We start from the raw sequence: 24892 nt of genomic DNA, 5'->3' as shown, positions 1-24892 counted from the left end.
GCACCTGGGTGGCTCAGTGGGTTAGCCTCTGCCTTCCGCTCGGATCATGATCCCAGAATCCTGGGATGGAGCCCCGCATCAGACTCTCTGCTCGGCGGGGAGCCTGCTTCCTCCTCTCTCTCTGCCTGGCTCTCTGCCTACTTGTGATTTCTCTCTCTCTCTGCCAAATAAATAAATAAAATCTTTAAAAAAATAAATAAATAAATAAAAAGTCTGCAGTCACAGGTTTCTTTAAAACCATACAACAGTCCTCTTACAAACAATGTCTTGTTTCTGGTGTAATGGATCCTTCCTTTATCTGACGTCAAGTGACTAAATTATTGTTTTCCTCAGAAAGACTCTGGGCTAGGATTTCCACTTGTCTTTATATTTACTTAGTAAGAGGTGTCTGTGACTATTCACAGGATCCACATCTTCAAAAGGGTAAGGGACAGAGTATCAAAATGGCCTGGAAAATGTTCAGAATTAACATCAGAAAGTCAAATGTTCACCTAAAGCTCAGCTGGGAAGAAACAAAAGAAAAATCAATATGCAGTCAAAGAATGGCTTCACTTTTCTAGAAGGTGACTCTCTAGGAGAGTCCCTTAGCAACAGCTTCGAAGTTCCAGAACCTGTCCTCAACCCCGATGGTCAGCTTCGGCTTCTGTCCGGAACTCAGACTTCTTGTCTGATCTTCCTACCACAGAAATGCACCTGGCAGTGGTGGAAATAGCCTTGGTGCTGCTGCTGAGCATGGGGCGGACCTCAGACTCTCTCTGCTCACCCACCATTTTTTACAGAGACTGTTGGATCCGTCGCTTTCCAGGTCTTCTGATTGACCTGGAGGAGTCTCAGAAGCTGGGAGCTCAGTTCCTGAAGTATTATTCTGAAAGTACCGGCCAGAAATGCAGCAGGAGCTGCTGCCTTAGGAAGGATGGTAAGTATCAATGATATGCCTGAGCAAAAATCAGGAGAAACTTATAAAATGAAGACCTAAGTAAGGAGCTCTAGGCAGAGGTTCCAGGGAACAGATGATCAGGACTAGGAAGATGAGGGAGAGACAAGGGGATGGGGGAGGGCAGGAGAGAGATTGAGACTGACTTTGCCATTTGGATCAGTGCTGGCTCAGTTTACAAATCTGGTGATGATCCAGAGTGCCATGGAACCCACAGGTGACACAATCTTCTTTTCTTCACTAAAGTGCTAAATGAAACTATTTCCTCGAGGGTTAACTACCAATATTTCCACACCCCCCAAAAATGGCATATTTGGTTTCAAAAATATAATAATTTCCAAAAAAATAATAATTTCCCTTTCAAACTTCTTTTGGTGATCTCAATATTTTAATTTTTGAAATGTGCTTGCTTATGTTGAGCAAATGTGGGTTGCATTGAGCAGGAATTTAGATTGTTTAGATGTTTTGAAGGACATAGGTAGATATATGTCAACCAGCAAAAAGGAAGAAAAGAAATATATATTTTAAATATTCCGATTTTTTTTTGTCTGAAATCCAGAATCAGAGTTAAGCATCACCCCTGTAATATGATCAAGGTTTATAATGAGGAAAACATTTCATTATTGCAGAATTTCAGTTACAATTGTCTAAAGACTACTTTCATTTGTTTTTCATTTTTCCAAGCTTTTAAAGCTACTTGGAAAGAAATAGCAAAAGCAACACAATACGTTAAAATAATTCTCTTGGTTCTTCCACACTTTCTTTCCATGGTTTGATACCGACTTATTAATGGCCAGTGCCTCCTATCCAAGTACACATGGCAGATTTCTGGGATGTGGACTGAGGCTATCCAAGGGTGTAAACTGACCACAGTGTGAGAAGCTGTCCCAGGCTAAGCCCTAGAAAGTTAATCAGGCACACAAGAGAGCAATTAATTTTTTAAAGGGAATTTTTTTTTTTTTTTACAGAATTTATTTGTTTGAGAGAGAGAGAGAGAGTGTGTGTGTGTGTGTGTGTGTGTGTGAGAGAGAGAGAGAGAGAGAGAGAGTACAAGCAGGGGCAACAGCAGAAGGAAAGGAGAAACAGACTTCCCGTTTAGCAGGGGGCCCAATGCAGGGCTTGATCCCAGACCCTGGGATCATGAGCTGAGCCAAAGGCAGACGCTTAACTGACTGAGGCACCCAGGAGCCCCAAAGGGAAATTTTTTTGAAAAGGTTGCCAATCTAGATTCTCACCTTAAAGATGCTTATAATTCCCATAAGCCTCAAGGGAAGGTGGGCGGCAGGGGGGTGTACCTTTCAGCATTTTCCCATGTTATCAATTTATCTGACTGTCCATCGCAGGGAAACTGTGTCCTCTAGACTTCCAGGGATACTGAAAGCATCCAGTAGAATTCCATGATTTTAGAGCCTCTGTAGCTTCCAAGTTGTGGTTTTCTTCCTCCAGAAGAAAGGGCACGAACACACGTCTGTTTTAGCTGGAAGCCAGAACTTTAAAAAGGCACAGTTCTGCAATAGCTAACCTGTTCAGAGCTGGAACTCTAAAACGTACACGAAGAGGAATATAAAACTTCTTTTAAAATTGTTCTCTTTACAGCATCAACTACTTTCTTATCAAAAATTTAAATGTTTAAATTTGAATATTTTTTAATCCTTTCCCTTAAACTTGACAGTCCAGTCTTCAAGGAATGCATTTGTAATCTAAAATGTATTAGCAATGTATTATTCATTGAATTCTGCCCTCTTCTTTATCCTCCTGGCTGGTCCAGAGGTAATGGGGGAGGGGTGGGATAGAGCTCCCCACAGTTAACCTTACACAGAAGCAGCAAAGGTTTGGCCAACCACAATTCCACAACAGCTTTAGGGATACTCTGAGGTCTGGTAATTGTATGCTAACCCTCTGTAATCTTATTTTATTAAAGAAGTTGATACCTTTGGTCAATGGATATTTCCCAGCACATGGTTCCTACTACACTGCAGCAGGAGGAAAGTCTGTTTTGCACGTTAGGGAGGACAGACTGGATACTGGCACTCAGCAAATCAGACTTAAGGGTTTCCAGAAATAACATGATGCATTTTATGGAGCAAAGTTATTTAGGAGAAGGGGGATAGCATCAGTGATGTACCCCCACCCACTAGAATTCCAAATGCCCACATCCTTGTCAGTGGACTCTCTCCCTCTTTAAAAGACATTGAATAGGCTTTCCGTTGGATGTGTGATTTGCAAATGGGGCTAGTGCTCCCCTATAATCAGGGTCAGGGTAGCGTTCACCTGGCCTGCTGACTTGCTACCATCTGGGCCTCTCCCAGTAATTGCAATTTTTGCCTTCCCATGACTCCCTCTTTTGTTACAACATCTGTCACTTGATTTTCGTATTTCTTTTTCTGGTGAACTCCGGTGCATTAGCATTCTGAGAGGGCACTGCAACTAGAAATCTGATAACCCCGGGGCTTCTGTAGCCAACTGAACTTTTCATGAACATAAAATCCTGGGATTGGAAAATGATTCCAGGTAATCCTGTGTGGAGTGGAATGTGTGAAAGATTAGAGAAAATCAGTGGATGGTTTCTTTTAAAAGGGCATTTTCCACATTCATAGAAACAGTTACTGTAGTTCACCATGTTCTGTGAGATGTCTGAACATAGCCCTGCAATATACTGGTGTGAATGCCATGTTCTTGGAAGAAATAGAAGCTACTCAGAGCTCTTCCAGCTGGGAGAAACCAAAACCATCTGCAGATGCACTTTTCCTTTCAGTTTCCTGTAACGTGGCTGTCTTCTACCATGATCCCATGCATGACAATGTCAACTGCCTCCATATTCACTGCCCCACACTGGAGAGTTGCATATTAGAGCCCGGAACCAGTGCCATTTTATACAACGTAACAGAAGGTAATGATTTGTGCATTTTGTATTTATGTTGAAGAATGTTGGTAATGCTCTAATAGAGATGTATAACCTAGAAACTGGCTGGCAACAACCTGAACCACTATTTTCCCGTGATCTCTATCTGGAAAAGTTTTGTGCATCCAGGGCAGAAAACTACAAATAAATTTGCTTTAGTTTGGCATGCTCAGCAATGATGAATTCATTCCAGATGATAACAAATTGTATGTGATTGAAGAAGAGCTTAAGCATTACCTATATTCCAGGAGCCCCCAGCAAAAGCCAAAAAAGGCATTCCTACTGGAGGGGCTAAGAGTACTACTAGGAACAAAGAAAATGCTTAGTGGTAGTTTTGAGGTCTATGGACAGACACTGTATACAAGGATTCTACAAAGATTGATGTCAAGGACAAGGAAATGCACTTACTAATATACATTAGCCTACCAATGGTCCCAAGATAACCAAGATAATCATTATTTTAGATAAATACACATTTAAGCATACCTTGCCCATGTATACAAATACACGGTACAAATTGGTAAATGTGAAAGAATAGATTTTTGCCATCCAGATACAAAGGCAATAAATTTCGTCATCGATTTTACTTACTGAACACCTAATTCAGGCCGGGAGCAGAATTGCAGAAGATGGCAGCCGTATCTCTGCCCTCGAGTTTCTTACAATCTAGTTGATATGACAAGGCTCACAATTAGTGTAGAACCTAATTGAATACAAAAATGTGTGATACTGCCTCAAGTACAAGCACTCAAAAGAAGAGGAGACTAAAGAAACCTACATTCAGAGGCAGCTTCATGGAAGAGGCCAGGGAGAGGCAAGACAAGGAGTTCTGTATCACACGATGGGAGAGTAGAAAACAGATCTGGCTACAAAAGGGGCACTTTCGGGGATGCCTGGGTGGCTCAGTTGGTTAAGCAGCTGTCTTCGGCTCAGGTCATGATCCCAGAGTCCTGGGATCGAGTCCCACATCGGGCTCCTTGCTCAGCAGGGAGCCTGCTTCTCCCTCTGCCTCTGCCTGCCACTCTATCTGCCTGTGCTCACTCTCGCTCTCTCTCTCTCTCTGACAAATAAATAAATAAAATCTTAAAAAAGGGGGAGGGGCACTTTCGGGGTTGCAATGAAAATCTGGGTAAGGACAGGGTAGGCCAGGTTACAAAAGTGTTTTGGACAAAGCAGTGTTTGGGCTTGACTTTGTCAGCAACAGAGAACCAGCAAAGGCATTTAGTGAGAAAAGGTCGTCATTAAAGTGATGAGTGTGATTGTCTTTAGTCTGGGAAAATAATATGCAGGATGCAAATAAGAATATCTAGTCAGGGAAGCATTAGATCTGGAGAAGGTGACCATAACTGCAATGAAGAGGAGGGATGATTACCGGCACATTGGGATGGAACCACATAGGACTGACTTTTTGGATGAAGGAAAAGAAGAGAGAGGAGTCAAAGATTGCTCTGCAGTACATAGATTCCAGCTTGGGTGATGGAAGATTGGTGAGGTCACCGAAAGGGATAGAGAGCCAGACAAAATGATTTTGGCTTTGGGACTGTTCAGTGATGACATGAGATGTCTAGGTGGGAACCTTCAGTAGACCACAGGAGCAATGAGACCAGGGACCGAGAAAGAGGAAATAACAGGTGATGTGGATTTCAGTGCCACTGACATAATGGTGACAGCCGATGAGGATACTCGTGTGTGTGCGTGTGTGTGTGCGTGTGTGTGTGTGTGTGTGTATGTGGTGAAGGGCTGAGATGAAGGGAAAATTCAGCAGAAGACAACAGACTAAAGATTGTGGAAAGCACACAACCAGTTTGGGCCAAGGAGAGAACCAGCTAAAGAAAGAAAAAATGAGAAACAGGCAATCTGAGATAAAGTGCCAAGAGAGTCTGTGTTCCAGGGAGTCACAAGAGGAGAACTTTAGGGAAAGGATGGCCAGCAGGATTGAGGGTAAAAGAGAAGTCAAAACAATGAGGTGGCCAGGAATTATGGAAACTACTGATTATCTCAGAAGCATAATTCTGACAGAATAGTGTGGATGGAACAAGATGGCAGAAGGCAAACAACAAAGAAATGGATATCGTTATATTGAGAGGGAGAGAGGGAGACAGACAGAAACTGATAGGAGAGACAACTGAAAAGCTGTTGAGAAGTTTTTCCCCTCCCCTTTACGGAAGAGCAATATTTGCTTGTGTCTGAAGTCAGAGGGAAAGGAGTTCCTTTACAAGAGAGAAAATACTGAAGACAAAGTCAATACCTTCAGGAACTGGGAAGGGAGGAGACAGAGGGCTTTGCTCATGATTTTGAATATACTTCTGTATTATTTACTTTTTAAAAACGTTAAGATGCTACATATATCAAATGGTTACTGTTTTTTTTGCAATTCTTGCACTGACATTGGCTATTGTTACCCAGAAGCCCTGGCAGACACAAAGAATCCTCCATGATGTAGCCAGCTGTTTATAACAAAAAGTGTTCTTGAAAGTTAAGATAAACTCAAATGTAGCCAGTATGTTTCTAAGACTTCCAGAAATATGCAATAGTAGAACTTGAACTTAAGCTTAGTTCACTAACTTGGTGGCAAACCCAAGACTTCTCCAAGCTGTGCTTTGATATTCTCTCCTTGAAATAAAAAATAAAATGAATGATGCCTTATTTATCTTTCAGGTATAGATCCAGATTTGCTGGTTTTTGAACAATCACGTCCCACATATCTAAATACCCGTTCCTCATCTAATACACAGGATAGACTAAGGATTTTAAAAGCTACGCATTTAGATGAACAACAAACCACAGTGATAAACCAAATGCTACCATCACCAGAGATGCCGTCATCAACCACACATCAAGATTTGGTTGTCAACACAAACAGTAATAGGTATTCCAAGGAATTAACCACAGATTCTTGGGCAAAACTCATTTTCCTGAATAACTCCATTACCACAGAGGTAAATATGGGGTCACACAGCACTGATTTCATCAATAATCCAGATAACAAGACTATTTCTCCTTTCTTTGTTCCCATAGACACAAAAGTTTTTCATAGGCCTATTCCATCCCGACTCAACAGTAGCAAGCAATTACTAAATAAAACCAAGGGGTCCAACAGCAGAAACCACACAGCTGAGAATGAAGACATGACACCTGATGGGGCATCTGTGACTTCAAAGATGTGGCTGGCTCCGGTGGCCCTCTGTACCTCTGTCATCTTTCTTTGCTGTTGTGTGATCATCCTGGCGTCTGGATGCTGGAGAAAGCAGCAGGGCCAGTATAAGCCAGGGCAGAGAAAGTCAGGATCCAGGCATGTCGAAAAGGTAACACTCTAAAGAAGAACTCTTAAGAGTAAAAGTTACAAGGAGATTGTAAGCTTTCAAGGGTATCGTTTTTTAGTTTTCTGTAAGACAAGGGCTGTTTGTTTAAAAAAAATGAATAATTGCACAGGATGCCCCCCTTACCAACCTCTAAAAAAGGCCCAAATCTTCATAAACTTAACTGCTTTGATCATTTCTATTTTGTGAACTGTCTACCCTTTGCCAAAGTTCCAAAATTCTGACCCCTGCACTTGTTTAGCAGTGTGAGAGATATGCTTCTAAGTGCTATACATGTATTCCCTCATGGATATAATTTTATGAATTAGATATACTTTTTTAAATGACTATAGTATTATTATCACATTTTACAGATGAGGAAAATGAGAAGAGAGAGGCTATCTTCCCTAAAGCCACATAGCTTAATATTAGTGAAGGCAGGATTTAATAGATATCTGATTCAAAAGTTTATGCTGGAAATCACTGTTAGATTAAAAGCCTCCAAAAAACATGGAAAAAAAAGATACAGAGAGGAAAACACCGTAACATCATATGTTTCCTGTCAAGGTCAAATAATTGTCATGTATGTTAATAAAATCTTTTAGTGGATTGGACAGAAAAGCGCTATTATTACAGTTACTAACACATGTGCAAAAGCTGCCTTTTAAAAAAACTTAGTTTTGATGTTCAATTGATTAATTCTTCTCAATCCTAAACCATCTTCATTTTTTAAAGATGACATGCCTTTAACTCTGGTACTGGAATCTTTGAGTTTGTGTGGATCTCTTTTGAATAAAGCTTGGGAGTTTTAGTTTACAGCCCTCACGTGTATGTAGTGTTTCCCCAGGTGCAAACATTAGCTGTAGGTATTTGAGCTCTGTCCAAATCTTACACGAGATCTACCCCCACCCCCACCCTGAAGTGCAGACACTTTAATTCAATCAAGTCTCCAATGATTTTAAGCTTTAGGCCCTTAATCTAACCCTTGAAACTCTTTTTACATGTGAGGAGAGATACTAAAAGACAGCCAATAAGCAAGAAGAATAGATAAAAGAAAACCCTATTATAGGATTAATAAAATAGTACTGTTCTCTCTTATGTTAAATAACAAACTGTCCAGTGGTTTAAGAGGTGTTTCTGTTTCTTTCCCTAGTGTTGATACTCTGTGGGGGGAAAATGTCTGTTTCTTTTTTTAATATAAGGAAGAAATATAAAAAAATCTGTATCAGTGGAATATTAGCCACAAATAAAAATCTGATTTTAAAAATGTCATCAACTTACCCTTATTTACTAGTTATAATATTAAATATTAAATTTTATCAATTTCTTTCCCAATGCATTAAGAAAAAAAATTATTCATATTACATAGGGAGGATATAAAGACTTAAATTACCCTAAAGTTACATTTCAATAAATAATTCAGGAAGCAGTCTTTAAAAATTATTTGTACAATCTTTTAAAAGATTATTTTTCTTTAAAATATATGCAAGTTTTTATTTTATTTTTTATATACAAGCTTTTAAATGTTTCCCAAAAACCAGGGCTGCTAGAAAAACGTTTTTCTTCCATGGGGTTTCTTAGCATTTGCTCATTTCCTAAAATTGGTAGTTTTATAAAAATGACCATAATTTGAGAAAACATATTTACGTTTGTAAGAAACCAAACTCATACTCCTCTTCTTCAGCCACTATCTGTGACCCATCAGATAAATTGAAGACATTTATTAGACTGTAGATGCAACCAGACCAGTGTCAGCCAGGAAGCAAAAATCGCCAAGCCTAGAAACCATGTCCTTCCTGGAACCCACAAGGACCAAAAGAGAACTTCTGAATGGAATTTAAAACTTTCTTAAGAAACAATAAAAGATTCTCAAGGCCAACAACCAGTCAACAACCAAGGCCAAGATTGTTAAACTCAATTGCAAAGTAACCATGATACTGAAATCCTCCCAACATTGTAACTAGCCAGACCTCTTTTAAAAAGTCTGTAACTGTCCAGGATTATGAAATACTTACCACTGTTGAGAAGGATATATGCAAAGAAAGAACTAAAGCATGTCACAATTAAGGGAACAGATTTATCCTACTTCTTAGTTGCCTATGTGTTTAAGCAACTTCTGAGTTATGTAATTTTAAGTTTGATGTCAGCAGTCAATGTGTTATCAATGTAGCAAATATCCCTTAGACTCGTTAAAGGATAAATATGATGTTCATTGTATATATTGGCTCAATTAATAGTATTAACGGATAAAGATCCAATTAATGAAAAACAGTAGTTTAATTATTGCTAAAATTACAATGATCGTAACTGCTTTCCATCTGAGGCAGTTCTGTATTAATCTCACAGCTCTAAGATTTTGCCATTAGGTGTCAGTGCTACAGCCTATCTTCAGGTCAGTTGCCTGGAGATACCCAAACTGCAAAGGCTAGAGGGTACAGTGCTCTGTGAGACACCAAGTATAAATTTGGAGCGGGGAGGTCTGTCTGAAAACCACCCTCAGGTTTGGTAATTCACTAGAATAATTCACAGAACTCAAGGAAAGCTGTTATACTCATGGTTATGGTTTATCACAGGGAAAGGATATGGATTAAAGTCAGCCAAGGGAAGAAGCACATAGAATGAAGTCACAGAGCGTTCCAAAGTTATAGTTTCTGGTGTCTCCCCCTAGATGCAAGATATGTTACTTTTCCTGTACCAGTGTATGGTAATATGCCCAGAGTACTGCCAGCCAGGGAAACCTGCCCAAACTTTAGCAGTTCAAAGATTTTATAGAGGCTCTATTGCAGGGGTATGACTGAGTGATTACCTGGGTGGTTGATCTCAGCTGCCAGGTGGACTGATCCCAGGTGACTTAATGCCCCTTCCTCTAAATCAGGTGGTTTTGCCGGCATGGCTAAGACTGTCAGGTGTGGCCATCCCCACCCTAAAATCCATTGTGACTGGCTCTCACCCTAAACAAAGATACTCCTATGAGGTATGACATAGATTCCTCCTAGAAGCTGCAAGCAAAGGCCAGACCTCTCTTTGGGCTAGGTCAGATTCTTCATTACACAACATTACCTCCTCTGTTTTATCTATTATTATAGTATTATTTCTACAAGATGGATGGCCCTAACCTACCATCTCTTTATATGTTCCCAAAGGATTTCTCCTCAACCTCTATTTTCAAAATGTTCCCTTCTTCAATACTGTTTCTGCATCTGAAATTCCTTAAACTCCATGAATCTCTAAGAAATATAACATTTCAATACACTTAAAGTGTGCTTTTAATTTACTATTTTTTAATTTTTAATTTTTTTTAAAAAGATTTTATTTATTTATTTGACAGAGAGAGAGAGATCACAAGCAGGCAGAGACGCAGGCGGGGGCGGGGTGGGGAGGGGGAGGAAGCAGGCCCCCGACAAAGAGAGAGCCCGATTCGGGACTCAATCCCAGGACCCTGAGATCATGACCTGAGCCAAAGGCAGCGGCTTAACACACTGAGCCACCCAGGCGCCCTAATTTTCTATTTCTATGCTGTGGATTACAATGTATCTCTCTTTTTGCAATCAAGGTCATATTATCATACTTAATAACATACAGATTCTTGGCCTTGCTTATACTAAATCATACCTTCATTTCATATAAATCCTTTGGGTAACTGTTTTCACATTCTTTTTGGCTTTCATTTATGTTCTCTAATTCTGTTAGGCAAAATAAGTTTTGGACAAGTAACAAACTCAATAATTCCTCTATTTTAATTAACTTAACCACTTACAACTTTGGAAGTGGTAAGACATAATAGATAAAAATACTGAATTGACAGTTAAATTGAATGGAATGTTTCATAGGACAGTTCTTATTTTGTCATTTATTCCAATTAATTTCAAGGTCTTACACCTCATCTCTTTTCTGAGCTGCAGAAACTCTAACTGGGGAATCTAAAGAGATGAATACCAGTTAATCTCCATTTCCACTTTTCTGCAAGCATTGGCTTGGAGAAGTGAGCCCCAGAAAACAGAAAGGAGGATGCTAAACAGAGTTGAATTAACATAAAGTGAGCCCAGAAGAGAGGAATGGAGCAACCTTTTCAGATTAGAAAAATACTTCCAAGAACCTGTTTCTTTTCTTTTCTTTTTTTTTTTTAATTTATTTGACAGACAGAGATCACAAGTAGGCAGAGAGGCAGACAGAGAGAGAGGGGGAAGCAGGCTCCCCGCTGGAGCAGAGAGCCTGATGTGGGGCTCGATCCCAGGACCCTGGGATCATGACCTGAGCCGAAGGCAGAGGCTTTAACCCACTGAGCCACCCAGGTGCCCCCAAGAACCTGTTTCTAATCAGAATTGGCATCTGTAGAAAAGGCATTGGGTGGACAGTAGTTATGTAAAAAAAAGCACTGAACTATATTTAGGGGAGTAGATTCTGGACTTAGCTTCCTAAATAACCAAAGTCATTACAGCTGGTCCTGACTTATTATGACCCACGATTTTTTGAATTTACAATGGTGTGAAAGCAGTAACATACTGAGGAAACCATACTTCAGATTTTGAATTTTGATCTTTTCCCAGACTAGTGATATGTGATGATACATTTTCATGATAGTGGGCAGCAGCAGCCAAAGCTCCTATCCAGCCATGTGATCATAAGGGTAAACAACCCATATACTGACAACCACTTTGTACCCATAAAACCATTCTTTCACTTTCAGTACAGTATTCAATAAACTGCATGAGATATTTAACAATTATAAAGTAGGCTCTGTGATAGATGATTCTGGCCAACTGTAAGCTACCGTTAAGTGTTCTGAGCATGTTTAAGATAGGCTGAACTAAGCTATGATGCTTGGTAGGTTAGGTGTATTAAATACATTTTCAACTTACAATATTTTCATCTTAAGATGGATTTATTGGGACATAACCCCATCATAAGTTGAGGAAGATCTGGATTCAAAAGCAACCAATAAGTGCTAATTTGTATGGAAAGAAATAGGAGATAAAAGAACAACATATGTATATACATGAATATTTAAAGTGATGGCAGAAATAAAATTAAAATACTTTCAAACCAGAAGGAATCACACAGATCTTCTAATCAGTTCTACTGCCACACCATACAAATAAGAAAATTGCTGAATAAATGGCCACGGTTGCCAAACTGTGGAAAGAACCAAGATGCCCTTCAATGGACGAATGGATAAGGAAGATGTGGTCCATATACACTATGGAGTAGTATGCCTCCATCAGAAAGGATGAATACCCAACTTTTGTAGCAACATGGACGGGACTGGAAGAGATTATGCTGAGTGAAATAAGTCAAGCAGAGAGAGTCAATTATCATATGGTTTCACTTATTTGTGGAGCATAACAAATAGCATGGAGGACATGGGGAGTTAGGAGAAGGCAGTTGGGGGAAATTAGAAGGGGAGGTGAACAATGAGAGACTATGGACTCTGAAAAACAATCTGAAGGGTTTGAAGAGGTAGGGGGGTGGGAGGTTAGGGGAACCAGGTGGTGGGTATTAGAGGGGGCACGGACTGCATGGAGCACTGGGTGTGGTAAAAAAACAATGAATACTGTTATGCTGAAAATAAATTTTAAAAAATGATTAAAAAAATGATTAAAAAAAAGAAAATTGCTGAATAATCATTGCCATGATGCATTAGTATGAGAAAATATTTTAAATGTGATGTGGCTTCTAGAGTTAACATGGTGGAGTAGTAAGGACCCTATGTTTGTCTTATCCTTGGAATTCAGCTAGATAGTTATCAAATCATTCTGAACACTTGCATTTTCAACCAGAGATCTGATAAAAGAAATGCTGCAATGCTGCAAAGAGAAAAGTGGCCACTTTTTAGAAATATTGTCGTCTTTACTCTCTCTTTCTTCTCTTCTGGACGTAATAACAAGATGGAGAAACTTAATCACAAAAGAAAGAACAGGAGTTAATCAATATGGATATAAGTAAGATGTCTGAACTAGAACTTAAAACAATGATTATAAAGATACAAGCTGGGCTTGAAAAAAGCATTCAAGATACTAGAGAATCCCTTACTGTAGAAATAAAAGAACTAAAATACAATCATGCCAAAATTAAAAATGCTATTACTGAGATGTGGTAAAAAATGGAGGCTCTAAAAGTGACAATAAATGAGGCAGAGAAGAGTCAGTAATATAGAAGACAAAATAATGGAAAATAAGTAAGCTGAAGAGAGACAACTACCTAATCATGAAGGAAGACTTCTAGAAATCAGTGATTCCATAAAGCAAAATAATATCCATATAATAGGGGTCCCAGAAGATGAAAGGGAAGGAGGGGGGCAGAATGTTTATTTGAACAAATTACAGCTGGGAACTTCCCTAATCTGGAGAAGGAAATAGGCATTCAATCCAGGAGGGACAGAGACACCCCCTCAAAATCAATAAAAAGATTAAGGTAATGATAAATCATTCTCTAGCCCCTTATTCTCAGTTTGGAGTTGTGTTTGGACATACAATAATGAAGCTTGCAAATTTCAGATAAAGAGAAAAACCTGAAAGCAGCTTAGGACAAGAGGTCCATAACCTACAACGGTAGAAACATAAAGCTGACAGCAGACTTGCCCACAGAGACCTGGAAGGCCAGTAAGGACTGGCATGATATATTCAGGGTACCAAATGAGAAAAATATGCAACCAAGAATACTTTATCCAGCAAGGCTGTCATTCAGAATAGAAGGAGAGATAAAGAGTTTCCAGGTTAGACAAAAACTAAAGGAATTTTTGATTACTACACTAGCCCTGTAAGAAATATTAAAGGAGATCCTTTGAGGGAAGAGAACCCAAAAGTAACAAACAGCAAAAAGGAACAGTGACAATCTACAGAAACAGTGACTTTACTGAAAATACAATGGTACAACTTCCTATGTAATTACTTTGAATGTAAATGGACTAAATGTTCCAATCAAAAGACACAGGATATCAGAGTTTATAAAAAACAAGACCCATTGATATGCTATCTATAAGAGACTCATTTTAGACCCAAAGATACCTCCAGATTGAGCATGAGGGGGTGAAGAACCATTTATCATGCTAATGAACATCAAAAGAAAGCTGGAGTAGCCATCCTCATATTAAACTAGACTTTTTAAATCAAAGACTGTAATAAGAGATGAAAAAGGACACAATATCATAATCAAAGGGTCTACCCAACAAGAAGATCTAACAACTGTAAATATTTACACCCTTAACTTGGGAGCAGCCAATTATACAAACCAATTAATAAAATTAAAGAAACGCACTGATAATAATACAATAATAGTCGGGGACTTCAACACCCCACTCACTGCAATGGACAGATCATCTAAGCAGATGAAAAAGGAAACAAGGGCTTTGAATGACACACCAGACCAGATGGACTTAAGAGATATATTTAGAGCATTTCATCTAAAGTAACAGAATACACATTCTTCTTAAGAGTACATGGAACATTCTCCAGAATAGATCACATACTGCATCAAAAATCAGGTCTCAACTGGTACAGAAAGACTGAGATCATACCATGCATATATTTAGACCACCGTGCTTTAAAACCTGAACTCAATCACAAGAGAAAAATTGGAAGGAACACAAATACATGTTGGTTAAAGAGCACCTTACTAAAGAATCAATCAGGAAATTAGAGAAGAACTCAAAATATACATGGAAACAAATGTGAAAACAGGATAGTTCAGAACCTTTGGGATACAGCAAAGGTGGTCCTAAGAGGGAAGTATATAGCAATACAAGCCTTTCTCAAGAAACAAGAGAAGTAGGGTGCCTGGGTGGCTCAGTGGGTTAAAGCCTCTGCCTTCGGCTTGGGTCATGATCCCAGGGTCCTGGGATCGAGCCCCACATCAGGCTGTCTGCTCAGTGGGGAGTCTGCTTCCCCCTCTCTCTGCCTGCCTCTCTGCCTACTTGTGATCTCTCTCTCTCTCTCTCTGTCAAATAAATAAATAAAATCTTTAAAAAAAAAAAGAAAAAGAAAGAAAGAAGCAAGAGAAGTCCCAAATACACAATCTAACCTTAGACCTAAAGGAGCTGGGAAAAGACCAGCAAATAAAGCCTAAATCTAGCAGGAAAAGAGAAATAGAGTAGAGCAGAAATCAATGAAATAGACATTAAAAAACAAAAAAACAAAAAAACACAACAACAGTAGAACAGATCAACGAAACTAGGAGCTGGTACTTTGAATTAGTAAGATTGATAAACCTCAGTGCCTGGGTGGCTCAGTCGTTAGCCATCTGCCTTTGGCTAAGGTCATGATCCCAGGGTCGTGGGACTGAACCCGGCATTGGGTTTCCTGCTAAGCGGAGAGCCTGCTTCTCCCTCTCTCATGTCCCCTGCTTGTATTCCCTCTCTCGCTGTCTCTCTCTGTCAAATAAATATATAAAATCTTTTAAGAAAAATAAAAAAAGATCGATAAACCTCTAGCCAGACTAATCAAAAAGAAAAGAAAAGGACCCAAATAAATAGAATCATGAATGAAAACGGAGAGAACACAACCAACACTGAAAAAATACAAACAATTATAAGAGAATATTATGAGCAATTGTTTGCCAACAAATCAAGCAATCTGGAAAAAAAATGGGTGCTAGGAACATGTAAACTACCAAAACTGGAACAGGAAGAACAGAAAACCTGAATAGACCCATAACCAGCACAGAAATTCAATCAGTAATCAAAAATCTCCCAAAACACAAGAGCACAAGGCTGGATGGCTTCCAGGGGAATTCTACCAAACATTTAAAGAAGAATTAATACCCATTCTTCTGAAACTGTTTCAAAAAATAGAAATGGAAGGGAAACTTCCCAACTCATTCTATAAGGCCAGCAGCACCTCAAACCCCAAATTAGACAAAGACCCCACCAAAAAGGAGAACTATAGACCTACATCCCTGATAAAAATGGATGCAAAAATTCTCACCAAAATACTAGCCAAGAGAATCCAACAGTACATTAAAAGGATTATTCACTACAGCCACGTGGGATTTATTCCTGGGCTGCAAGGGTGGTTCAATATCCACAAATCAATAAACGTCATAAATCACTTTAATAAAAGGACAAGGACCTTGATCGTCTCCATAGATTCAGAAAAAGCATTTGACAAAGTATAGCATCCTTTTTTGATAAAAACTCTCTGCAGTGCATGGATAGAGGAAACATACCCCAGTATCACAAAGGCCATATATGAAAAACCGACAGCGAGTATCATCCTCAACGTGGAAAAACTGAGAGCTTTTCCCCTAAGGTCAGGAACACGGCAGGGATGTCCACTCTCACCACTATTGTTCAACACCGCACTAGAAGTCCTAGCTTCAGCAACCAGACAACATAAAGAAAAAAAGGCATCTGAACAAGCAAGGAAGAAGTTGAACTCTCACTCTTCACAGGCATAATATTCTATGTAGAAAACCCAAAAGACTCTACCCCAAAACTACTAGAACTGATAGAGGAATCCAGCAAAGTTGCAGGATATGAAATAAATGCACAGAAGGTAGTTACATTTCTATATACTAACAATGAAGCTAAGGAAAGATAAATCAAGGAATTGATCCCATTTATAATTGCACCAAAACCTGGAAGATACCTAGGAAAAAGCCTAACCAAAGAGGTAAAAGATCTCTACTCTGAAAACGATAGAGCACTTAAGAAAGAAATTGAGGAAGACACAAAGAAATGGAAAAACATTCCATGCTCATGGATTGGAAGAACACATATTGTTAAAATGTCGATGCTACCTACAGCAATCTACACATTCAATGTAATCCCTATCAAAATACCATCAAGATATTTCACAAAGCTGGAACAAATAATTCTAAAATTTGTGTGAAGCCAGAAAAGACCCCGAATACCCAAGTAATTCTGAAAAAATTAAACCAAAGCTGGAGGCATCACAATTCTGGACTTCAAGCTCTATTACAAAGCTGTAATCAGCAAGACAGCATGGTACTGGCACAAAAACAGACACATAGATCAATGGAACAGAATAGAGAGCAGATATGGACCCTCAACTCTATGGTCAACTAATCTTCAACAAAGTAGGAAAGAATGTCCAATGGAAAGAAGACAGTCTCTTCAACAAATGGTGCTGAGAAAATTAGACAGCCACATGCAGAAGAATGAAACTGGACCATTTCCTTACACCATCACAAAAATGGACTCAAAATGGATGAAAGACCTAAACATGAGATAGACACCTGTCAAAATCCTAGAAGAAAATATAGGCAGCAACCTGACCTCAGCTGCAACAACTTCTTGCTAGATAGGTCTCCAAAGACAAGGGAAACAAAAGCAAAAATGTACTATTGAGACTTCATCAAGATAAAAAGCTTTTGCACAGCAAACAGCTGACAAAACTAAAAGGCAACCTATGGAATGGGAGAATATATTTGCAAACGGCTTATCAGATAAAGGGCCAGTATCCAAAATCTATAAAGAAACTTATTAAACTCAACACCCCAAAAGCAAAAAATCCAGTCAAGAAATGGGCAGAAGATGCCAACAGACATTACCCCAAAGAAGACATACAAATGGCTAGCAGACACAGCATCAGGGAAATACAAATCAAAACCATAATGAGATACCACCTCACACCAGTCAAAATGGCTAAAATTAACAAGTCAGGAACAACAGATGTTGGTGACGATGTGGAGAAAGGGGAACCCTTTTACACTGTTAGTAGGAATGCAAACTGGTGCAGCCGCTCTGGAAAACAGTTTGGAGGTTCCTCAGAAAGTTGAAAACAGAGCAACCCTATGAACCAGCAACTGCATTACTGGGTATTTACCCCAAAGATATAAACGCAGTGATCCAAAAGGGCATCTCACCCCAATGTTTATAGCAGCAACGTCCACCACAGCCAAAATATGGAAAGCATCCAGATGTCCACTGATAAATGAATGGATAAAGATGAGGTACATATACACAGTAGTATTTTTATTCAAAAATAATTAAATCTTATCATTTTCAACAATGTGGATAGAATTAGAATATTATGCTAAGCAAAATAAGTCAGAGAAAGACAAATACCATATGATTTCATTCATATGTGAAATTTAAGAAATAAAAGAGATGAACACAGGAGCAGGTAAGGAAAAATAAAATAAGATGAAAATTGACAGGAAGGCAAACTGTAAGAGACACTGAACTCTAGGAAACACACTGAGGGTTGCTGAAGGGGAGGTGGGTGGGGGGATGAGGTAACTGGGGGATGGGTATTAAGGAGGGAAACTGATGGAATGAGCACTGGGTATGTTATATGCAACTGATGAATCACTAAACTCTACCTCTGAAACTAATAAAAAAAATCTGAAATGTGTAACAATGGTTTTTTTTTAGCATTTTCAAATTTATATAAAGTGAGAATGATTACAGATCTATCATAAAATTAAATCAAGGAGATTTTTCTAAATAAATCACATTAGATTTAATAGTTTCTTCACTGATTCTTTGTACTGAGAAAGGGTATTTTCACTGTCCCCTTCATTCTTAAGATTAACAACAGACTTTTTGTACTCTTCAACTTCTTTCGTAGCAAGGAGCTCTTCTTTATTTACTTCCAGATTTTTCTCAGCAGCTTTCATTTGGAGAAGTGTTTCCAGAATATTTTTTTCAGAGGAGCTATTGTTCCATACATACTCTTCCATGTCTGCTTCAGTCTTATCTTTCTCCCATTCTTCAGTTTTCTGAAAGGAAAAAATGAGTTCTGAAATCTGAGAAATACGATCTAAAAACAAAGTTTTGTTTTTCTTTTAGGGAAAGAGAATCTGCAAAATGTGGAGAGTCCCTGTGGATACTTTGTATGTGAACTTTGATTTCCCTCCCTTACAGCACTGCTATCCACCTGCACCAACTGTTTCAGGACCCCACAGTCTATGATGTGACTACTCCATTACCACTCACTAATTCTACAGAATTTATCTGGCTTGCAAATTCCACTCACAAAGCAACACTATTTCCCAAAAGATATAGAAAACTCATTTTTTTGCAGCTTTCTAATCCCTAAACTCTTAACACATCAACACTTCACATTTCTGAGGTTAATAATAACGAGTTGAGAAAAGACTGTATTTATCTTTGTAACATGCCTGTGGGGATGACAAGGAATACCAATCATTACAATAAAATAAAAAATATAAAATACATGTGTAATACATGATTTTTAGTCCTAATGACTTCATATATTCTGGAATTTTATTTTGTTATTTCTTTATTTTCTGTTCCTCTAAGGGAAATAATTTTTGTTACTACTTGTTTTCTCTTTTCTTTCTTTTTTTTTTTTTTTTAAGATTTTATTTATTTATTTGACAGAGAGAGACACAGTGAGAGAGGGAACAGAAGCAGGGGGGAGCGGGAGAGGGAAAAGCAGGCTTCCCTCAGAGCAGGGAGCCCGATACGGGGGCTCAATCCCAGGACTCTGGGATCATGAACTGAGCTGAAGGCAGACGCTTAACAACTGAGCCACCCAGGCTCCCCACTAACATGTTTTTTTCTTACAAAAGTTACTACTATGCTATCTTAGGGAACACTGTTAGGTTTTATAGCAATATAATTCAGATTTATGATTTAGATGAAGATGTAACATTCTGTGAAAAATCAAGGAACGCAGCTGATAAATAATAAGCCCTGGTTCAATGAAGTGCTGAATGCCAGCCACATTCTTTCCAAACTAACACAGAACATATTCTGAGCTATATGCTATTATAGAATCATCCAATATTCTTAAAACTTTTGAAGGTGGTAAACCCCACAAATTATAACATTTCTGAAGTATTAAAAGAAAGACAGATTTGTAAGGCTGTCAAAAATATTTTATCTCTGAAAACTCCTCTTGAAAAAGACCCCAACTTGAGCAGACAGAGCTCCAAGTCTGTTCAGAATTAAGAGAGTACCAAGGAGATGGATTCCACTTCTGCCTCCCTCCTGTCCCCAACCTCACTATTAGAGTCCATGAAAAGAGAAAAAGGACAAGAGGGGCGCCTGGGTGGCTCAGTGGGTTAATGCCTCTGCCTTCGGCTCAGGTCGTGATCTCAGGGTCCTGGGGCATCAGGCTCTCTGCTCAGCAGGGAGCCTGCTTCCTCCTCTCTCTCTCTCTCTGTCTGCCTCTCTGCCTGTGATCTCTGTAAAATAAATACAATTTTTAAAAAATCTTTAAAAAAACAAAAAAATAAAAGAAAAGAGAAAAAGCACAGGAAATGCGTCCCTCAAAGGGTAAAGAGGAGCCCCACCAACTGCAAATAGGCCCCTGGATATGCCATGGACTCAGCTAACCCCATTTGGGTTAACTGAAGGCCAGGAAAGAGTCTCCTCCACCACAAAGAACCACAAGAAAAAGAAATCCTGTTTAAATCCTTCAAACTAAATAACCTTTCCTTCAAGATAAACCAAAAGGATGTGGAGTGTTTCCCTGACCCTCAAATTCCTTAGCCAGAGGGGCTATACCCACAACTCCCTATATACTGTTTGCCCCACCTCCCCTATCCTGAATTTATGGCTGAGGAAAACATATCAACTAACGTTCTAGAAACATACTATCTGGTTGAGAATTAACCCTATACTCCTTTTTTAATGTGGCTGTGATTCACCCCATAGGCTTGGCAAAGGGGCGGGGTGGGTGAATAATGTGAAACAACTTCTTGTATCCTGTGCATACAAGCCTGTTGCAAATAAGTTCTAACAGCCAAACTCTGAATTTTACATTAAAAAGAAAACTGACAAAATCATCCTACCCTACCTACTTTTTACTGTAATATTTGGGGAAGAAATAAATGTCAGCCCCTTAAAAAAAACAAATGCCCTAAATTAAATGTACCTTTGCTCCTATCTACTTTTAGAAGTGCTTTAAATGCTGAAACAGTGTCATAGTTTCTACATAATTCTAACTTATAAATGAGTATCCTTAAGATTCCAACAAATAAATCATATAAAGCGCTATGTAAAACAGTCAATCGACCTCATACTTTAAAAAAAAAATCCTAATCTACTTCATTCTTGACTGCTAGAAGACAATTAAGAGAAGCAATTAAGAGATGAACAATTTAAAAAATTATAACTTTCACCTAGGTTTATGTGGATTTTTTCACCTACTCTGAAATAGATACTTAAAGAGGTAACAAAAGTAAATTCATTGTAATCTCCATCATTTCATTTATCTTCCGCTTACGTTTGGTGTACACAATTCTAGGCTGCTTTGTCAAAGCATTACAGGTGTGCCATGCTATTGATTCCCTCGGCCCTCAGGAGGCCAGGTGAGCCTGGAGCAGCGGAGCACAAGCACCCTCTTCCTTCACTGATCTCAGTAAAGACTTTACTCTGTGTGCAGCGACACAAAAAAGGTTAGGAAATACTGCACTAAGGTATAACAAACATTTACAGAAGAAAATCATACTGTGTTAAATAGCCAGTGGTAAGTGAAAGTGACTACAATGTGTAGAAGGCATAGTTTCCTACTAATACTACACAGACACAAAGCAGTGTTAGGCTTCAGCTGCAAGCTAAACAAAACTCAGGTTTTCAACAATTCTAATAACTTTAGGATCCAAACTCTGCACAGTTGAATATAAATTCCAAGATAATGATAGTAACAATACCAGTAAATTAAATACTTATATGCCACGGACCTTAAATGCCTACATACATTAATTATTTCATATAATTCTTATTAAAACCTACTGGGTTTGATGTTAACATCTCTACAGAAAGAAAATTAAGTATTATGGAAGTTAAATAGGGACCACAGTCACCTGGGAATGTTTCAGATTTCACAATTTTTTACATTTTAGAAATTAATACAGTGCATACACCATATATTTTGTTAACATTTCCAGAGATCGACCACAGGACACCCTAAATCAAATACATCACCATTTTTGCAGCAACGTGTATGCAGTCACAATAAATGGGATAAACAAAGGCTATAAATGCTTTTCATCCATTCAAGTCTCATTTCGCCACCAAATAAGTTATGAAAAAACTAGCAATTTCCAAAGCTTCGGGGCTTCAAGAGTGAGGGTGTGTATGTGTGTGATTTGCTCAGGATAGCACAGGGAGGTGGTATGACACAATATTTAATATGGGCTTTGGTGTGTTACGGAACTCAGTTTACATCCTAGCTTCATCACTTACTACTGTGACAGACTTGTGTTACAGAAGAAGTGATTCCAAGGGCTGTTCTGTGAATTAAAAGAGGTAAGGAATAAAAATAAAATAAAATAAAATAGGTAAGGAATATCCATGTACTTAGAGCAACTGGCTCAGAGTAAACACCAAATAAATGTTGCTACTAAAAACAACATAGCTTATTAAGATGAATGAAAGAGAGTGGGATTCAAATCCTTGTTAGCCTACCTACAAAATGTGTTTCTATGTCAAGGGCATCACTACCCCCATCAAACAATAAATAGAAACTTTCAGTGTAAATATAAACACATACCAAATTGTTTGAATGTTCTGCAATTATTCCCACTCACAAAATTCTATCATTATTTTTATAATGTTTAGATAAAATAGTTAAAGAAACTTTCTTATCCCTGATATAAAGGTAATGTTTTTCGTGATTCTTGTAACTTCATGTCTTCTTGATAAATGCTATTGCTGATTAAATTTTCCCAGTTAATTGCCTATTCTTACTAAGTTATCTCCAGTTTTCCTGCAGTCTCCTTTGGATATAGGCATTTTATGTCTAATCAGATGTAGATTAGAAAACACAGACACACACACATGCATACAAAATAGCATTCTTGTCAAGAAAAAAAAATTTATTCTTTTGAAGTCCTGTGTTAAATGTAAGAAAATATCTTTACAACATCTTTAGAATGTCTCTGTTTTTCATGCAGGAAAAGTAAAAGCTAATTATTATCAATAGATTTACTTTTTGAGGGAAATCTTTTCTAGTCATTAATGTATAAGTTTTCACAGATGAGTATTAACCAAATAGAGCTTGTCAGTGAAGAGAGAACATAACTAACTAAAAGAGATGCTGTTCTATAAATGATATATTAGGAAGCTATTCTAAAACATCTTAATCTTTGTCAATGATATAAAAGCAGTAATACTGTCCATAATACTTGTCACGTTAGAATATTTTTCATTTCTGAGAGGTATAAATATAAAATCCTTGGGGCACCTGGGTGACTCAGTCAGTTAAACACCCAACTCTTGATTTCAACTCAGGTCATGATCTTAGGGTCCTGGGATGGAGCCCCCAGTAGGGCTTCCTCCTCAGCAGGGAGTCTACTTGGGAATCCCTCTCCTTCTGCCCCTCCCCCGCTCTCACTCTTTCTCTAAAATAAATTTTACAATCTTAAAAAAAAAAAAAAAGGTATCAGAGAGTTACAGAATCAGTAATGACTAGATGAATGTGAATTCCAGGCTGCAAGGATGTGAGGAGGATCCTTCTGAAAATCCTTAACCATTTTCTTTCCTGAGGGCATTTTCCAATTCTGTACAAGACTGGCACTTGGTACATGCAGGATTCTACTTAGGTAAAGAGAAATACGTGAAATTTGAGCTGTTACACAGGGCTCTATAAAACAGACTGGAACTGAAGAATCCCAAACATGACTGGTTTTAGTTTTGGGGTTACTTATGGAGAAGTTGGGGAATCAGAATCACACCTCTAAAAAGCACAGTAAAATCCCCCATAATCTCAGAGTGTTTAGGAGACAAAGTCCCACTAGAAGGAGGAAGTGTGTTTTAAATGCACAACCACTCTTTTTTTTTTTTTTAAGATTTTACTTATTTATTTGACAGAGAGAGATCACAAGTAGGCAGAGAGGCAGACAGAGAGAGAGAAGGGGAAGCAGACTCCCTGCTGAGCAGAGAGCCTGAATTGGGGCTTGATCCTAGGACCCTGGGATCATGATCTGAGCTGAAGGCAGAGGCTTTAACCCACTGAGCCACTCAGGCGTCCCCCACCCCAATCACCCTTTTAAAACATCTGCCAGATTCTGCTTCAAGGTCAGAGGTTACAAAGCTAAGCTCAAAACTTCTGAAGAGTACAAATGACTCTACAGCAGATATAGAAGTTGATTAACCAAGTTCCCAATCAAAAGCCTTGAAGGCTATGCCTAAGGAAGAGCTGGACTAAATCTTAAAAAAACTGCAGCCCAGCCCTGGTGTAGCTAAATCATGACTGGACTAAAAGGATAAATCCCTGAACCTCTCTGCCTAAGAGAAAAAAAGAGGAAATTCATTCTGATGGATGACAGCAGCTGGAGCATCTATGAGTCTTTTATACATAATGTCTAGCATGCAAGAAAATTCCTAGGCATTTGAAACATTTGAAAAGAAGAAAAATGGGGGCGCCTGGGTGGCTCAGTGGGTTAAGCCGCTGCCTTCAGCTCAGGTCATGATCCCAGGTCCTGGGTTCAAGCCCCACATCGGGCTTCCTGCTCAGCAGGGAGCCTGCTTCCTCCTCTCTCTCTGCCTGCCTCTCTGCCTACTTGTGATTTCTCTCTATCAAATAAATAAATAAAATCTTAAAAAAAAAAAAAGAAAAGAAGAAAAATGTAATTAATAACCAAGGGGAAACAAACAATAGCAGAACTCCAGATGATCCAGATAATGAAGTTAGCAGAGGATAGTAACTAAGAAAAAATATGTTAAAGAAAAAAGAGGAAAAGATAACCAATATGACTTGAATAATGAAAAGTTTCAACACAGAATTGGTATCCATAAAGAAAAAGCAATTAAATGAACACCTGGAATTGAAAAACACAATATCTAAAATTAATAAATTACTGGATGGGATTAATAACAGTCTA

At 38.5% G+C, this 24892-nt stretch overlaps 2 protein-coding genes across 4 annotated transcripts in view; one reads left to right on the top strand and one right to left on the bottom strand.

Moving 5' to 3' along the window:
* The first annotated feature begins 408 nt into the window (after positions 1-408).
* Positions 409-8405, top strand: MANSC4 (MANSC domain containing 4). 2 transcript variants are annotated; one of them, XM_047740377.1, is made up of 4 exons: positions 409-916; positions 3690-3824; positions 6495-6705; positions 6855-6993. In XM_047740377.1, the coding sequence occupies exons 1-4, from the start codon at positions 688-690 to the stop codon at positions 6871-6873; spliced, it is 594 nt and encodes a 197-aa protein (XP_047596333.1). In that variant the 5' UTR covers positions 409-687; the 3' UTR covers positions 6874-6993. The 2 variants fall into 2 exon arrangements, with proteins under 2 accessions (XP_047596333.1, XP_047596332.1); XM_047740376.1 differs by having other exon boundaries at positions 6495-8405.
* Positions 8406-18533: 10128 nt separating this feature from the next.
* MRPS35 (mitochondrial ribosomal protein S35) overlaps positions 18534-24892 on the bottom strand; it is a 45113-nt gene continuing 38754 nt past the window's right edge. For both annotated transcript variants that reach the window (XM_047740379.1, XM_047740380.1), the window contains exon 8: positions 18534-18814. In XM_047740379.1, the coding sequence (XP_047596335.1) occupies positions 18545-18814 (270 nt within the window). In that variant the 3' untranslated portion in view covers positions 18534-18544. The remainder of the gene's footprint in view (positions 18815-24892) is intronic.

This window comes from Lutra lutra, chromosome 8 (genome assembly GCF_902655055.1).
Source record: "Lutra lutra chromosome 8, mLutLut1.2, whole genome shotgun sequence".
In the NCBI taxonomy this organism is placed as follows: domain Eukaryota; kingdom Metazoa; phylum Chordata; class Mammalia; order Carnivora; family Mustelidae; genus Lutra; species Lutra lutra.
This window is presented reverse-complemented; position numbering and strand designations above follow the sequence as displayed.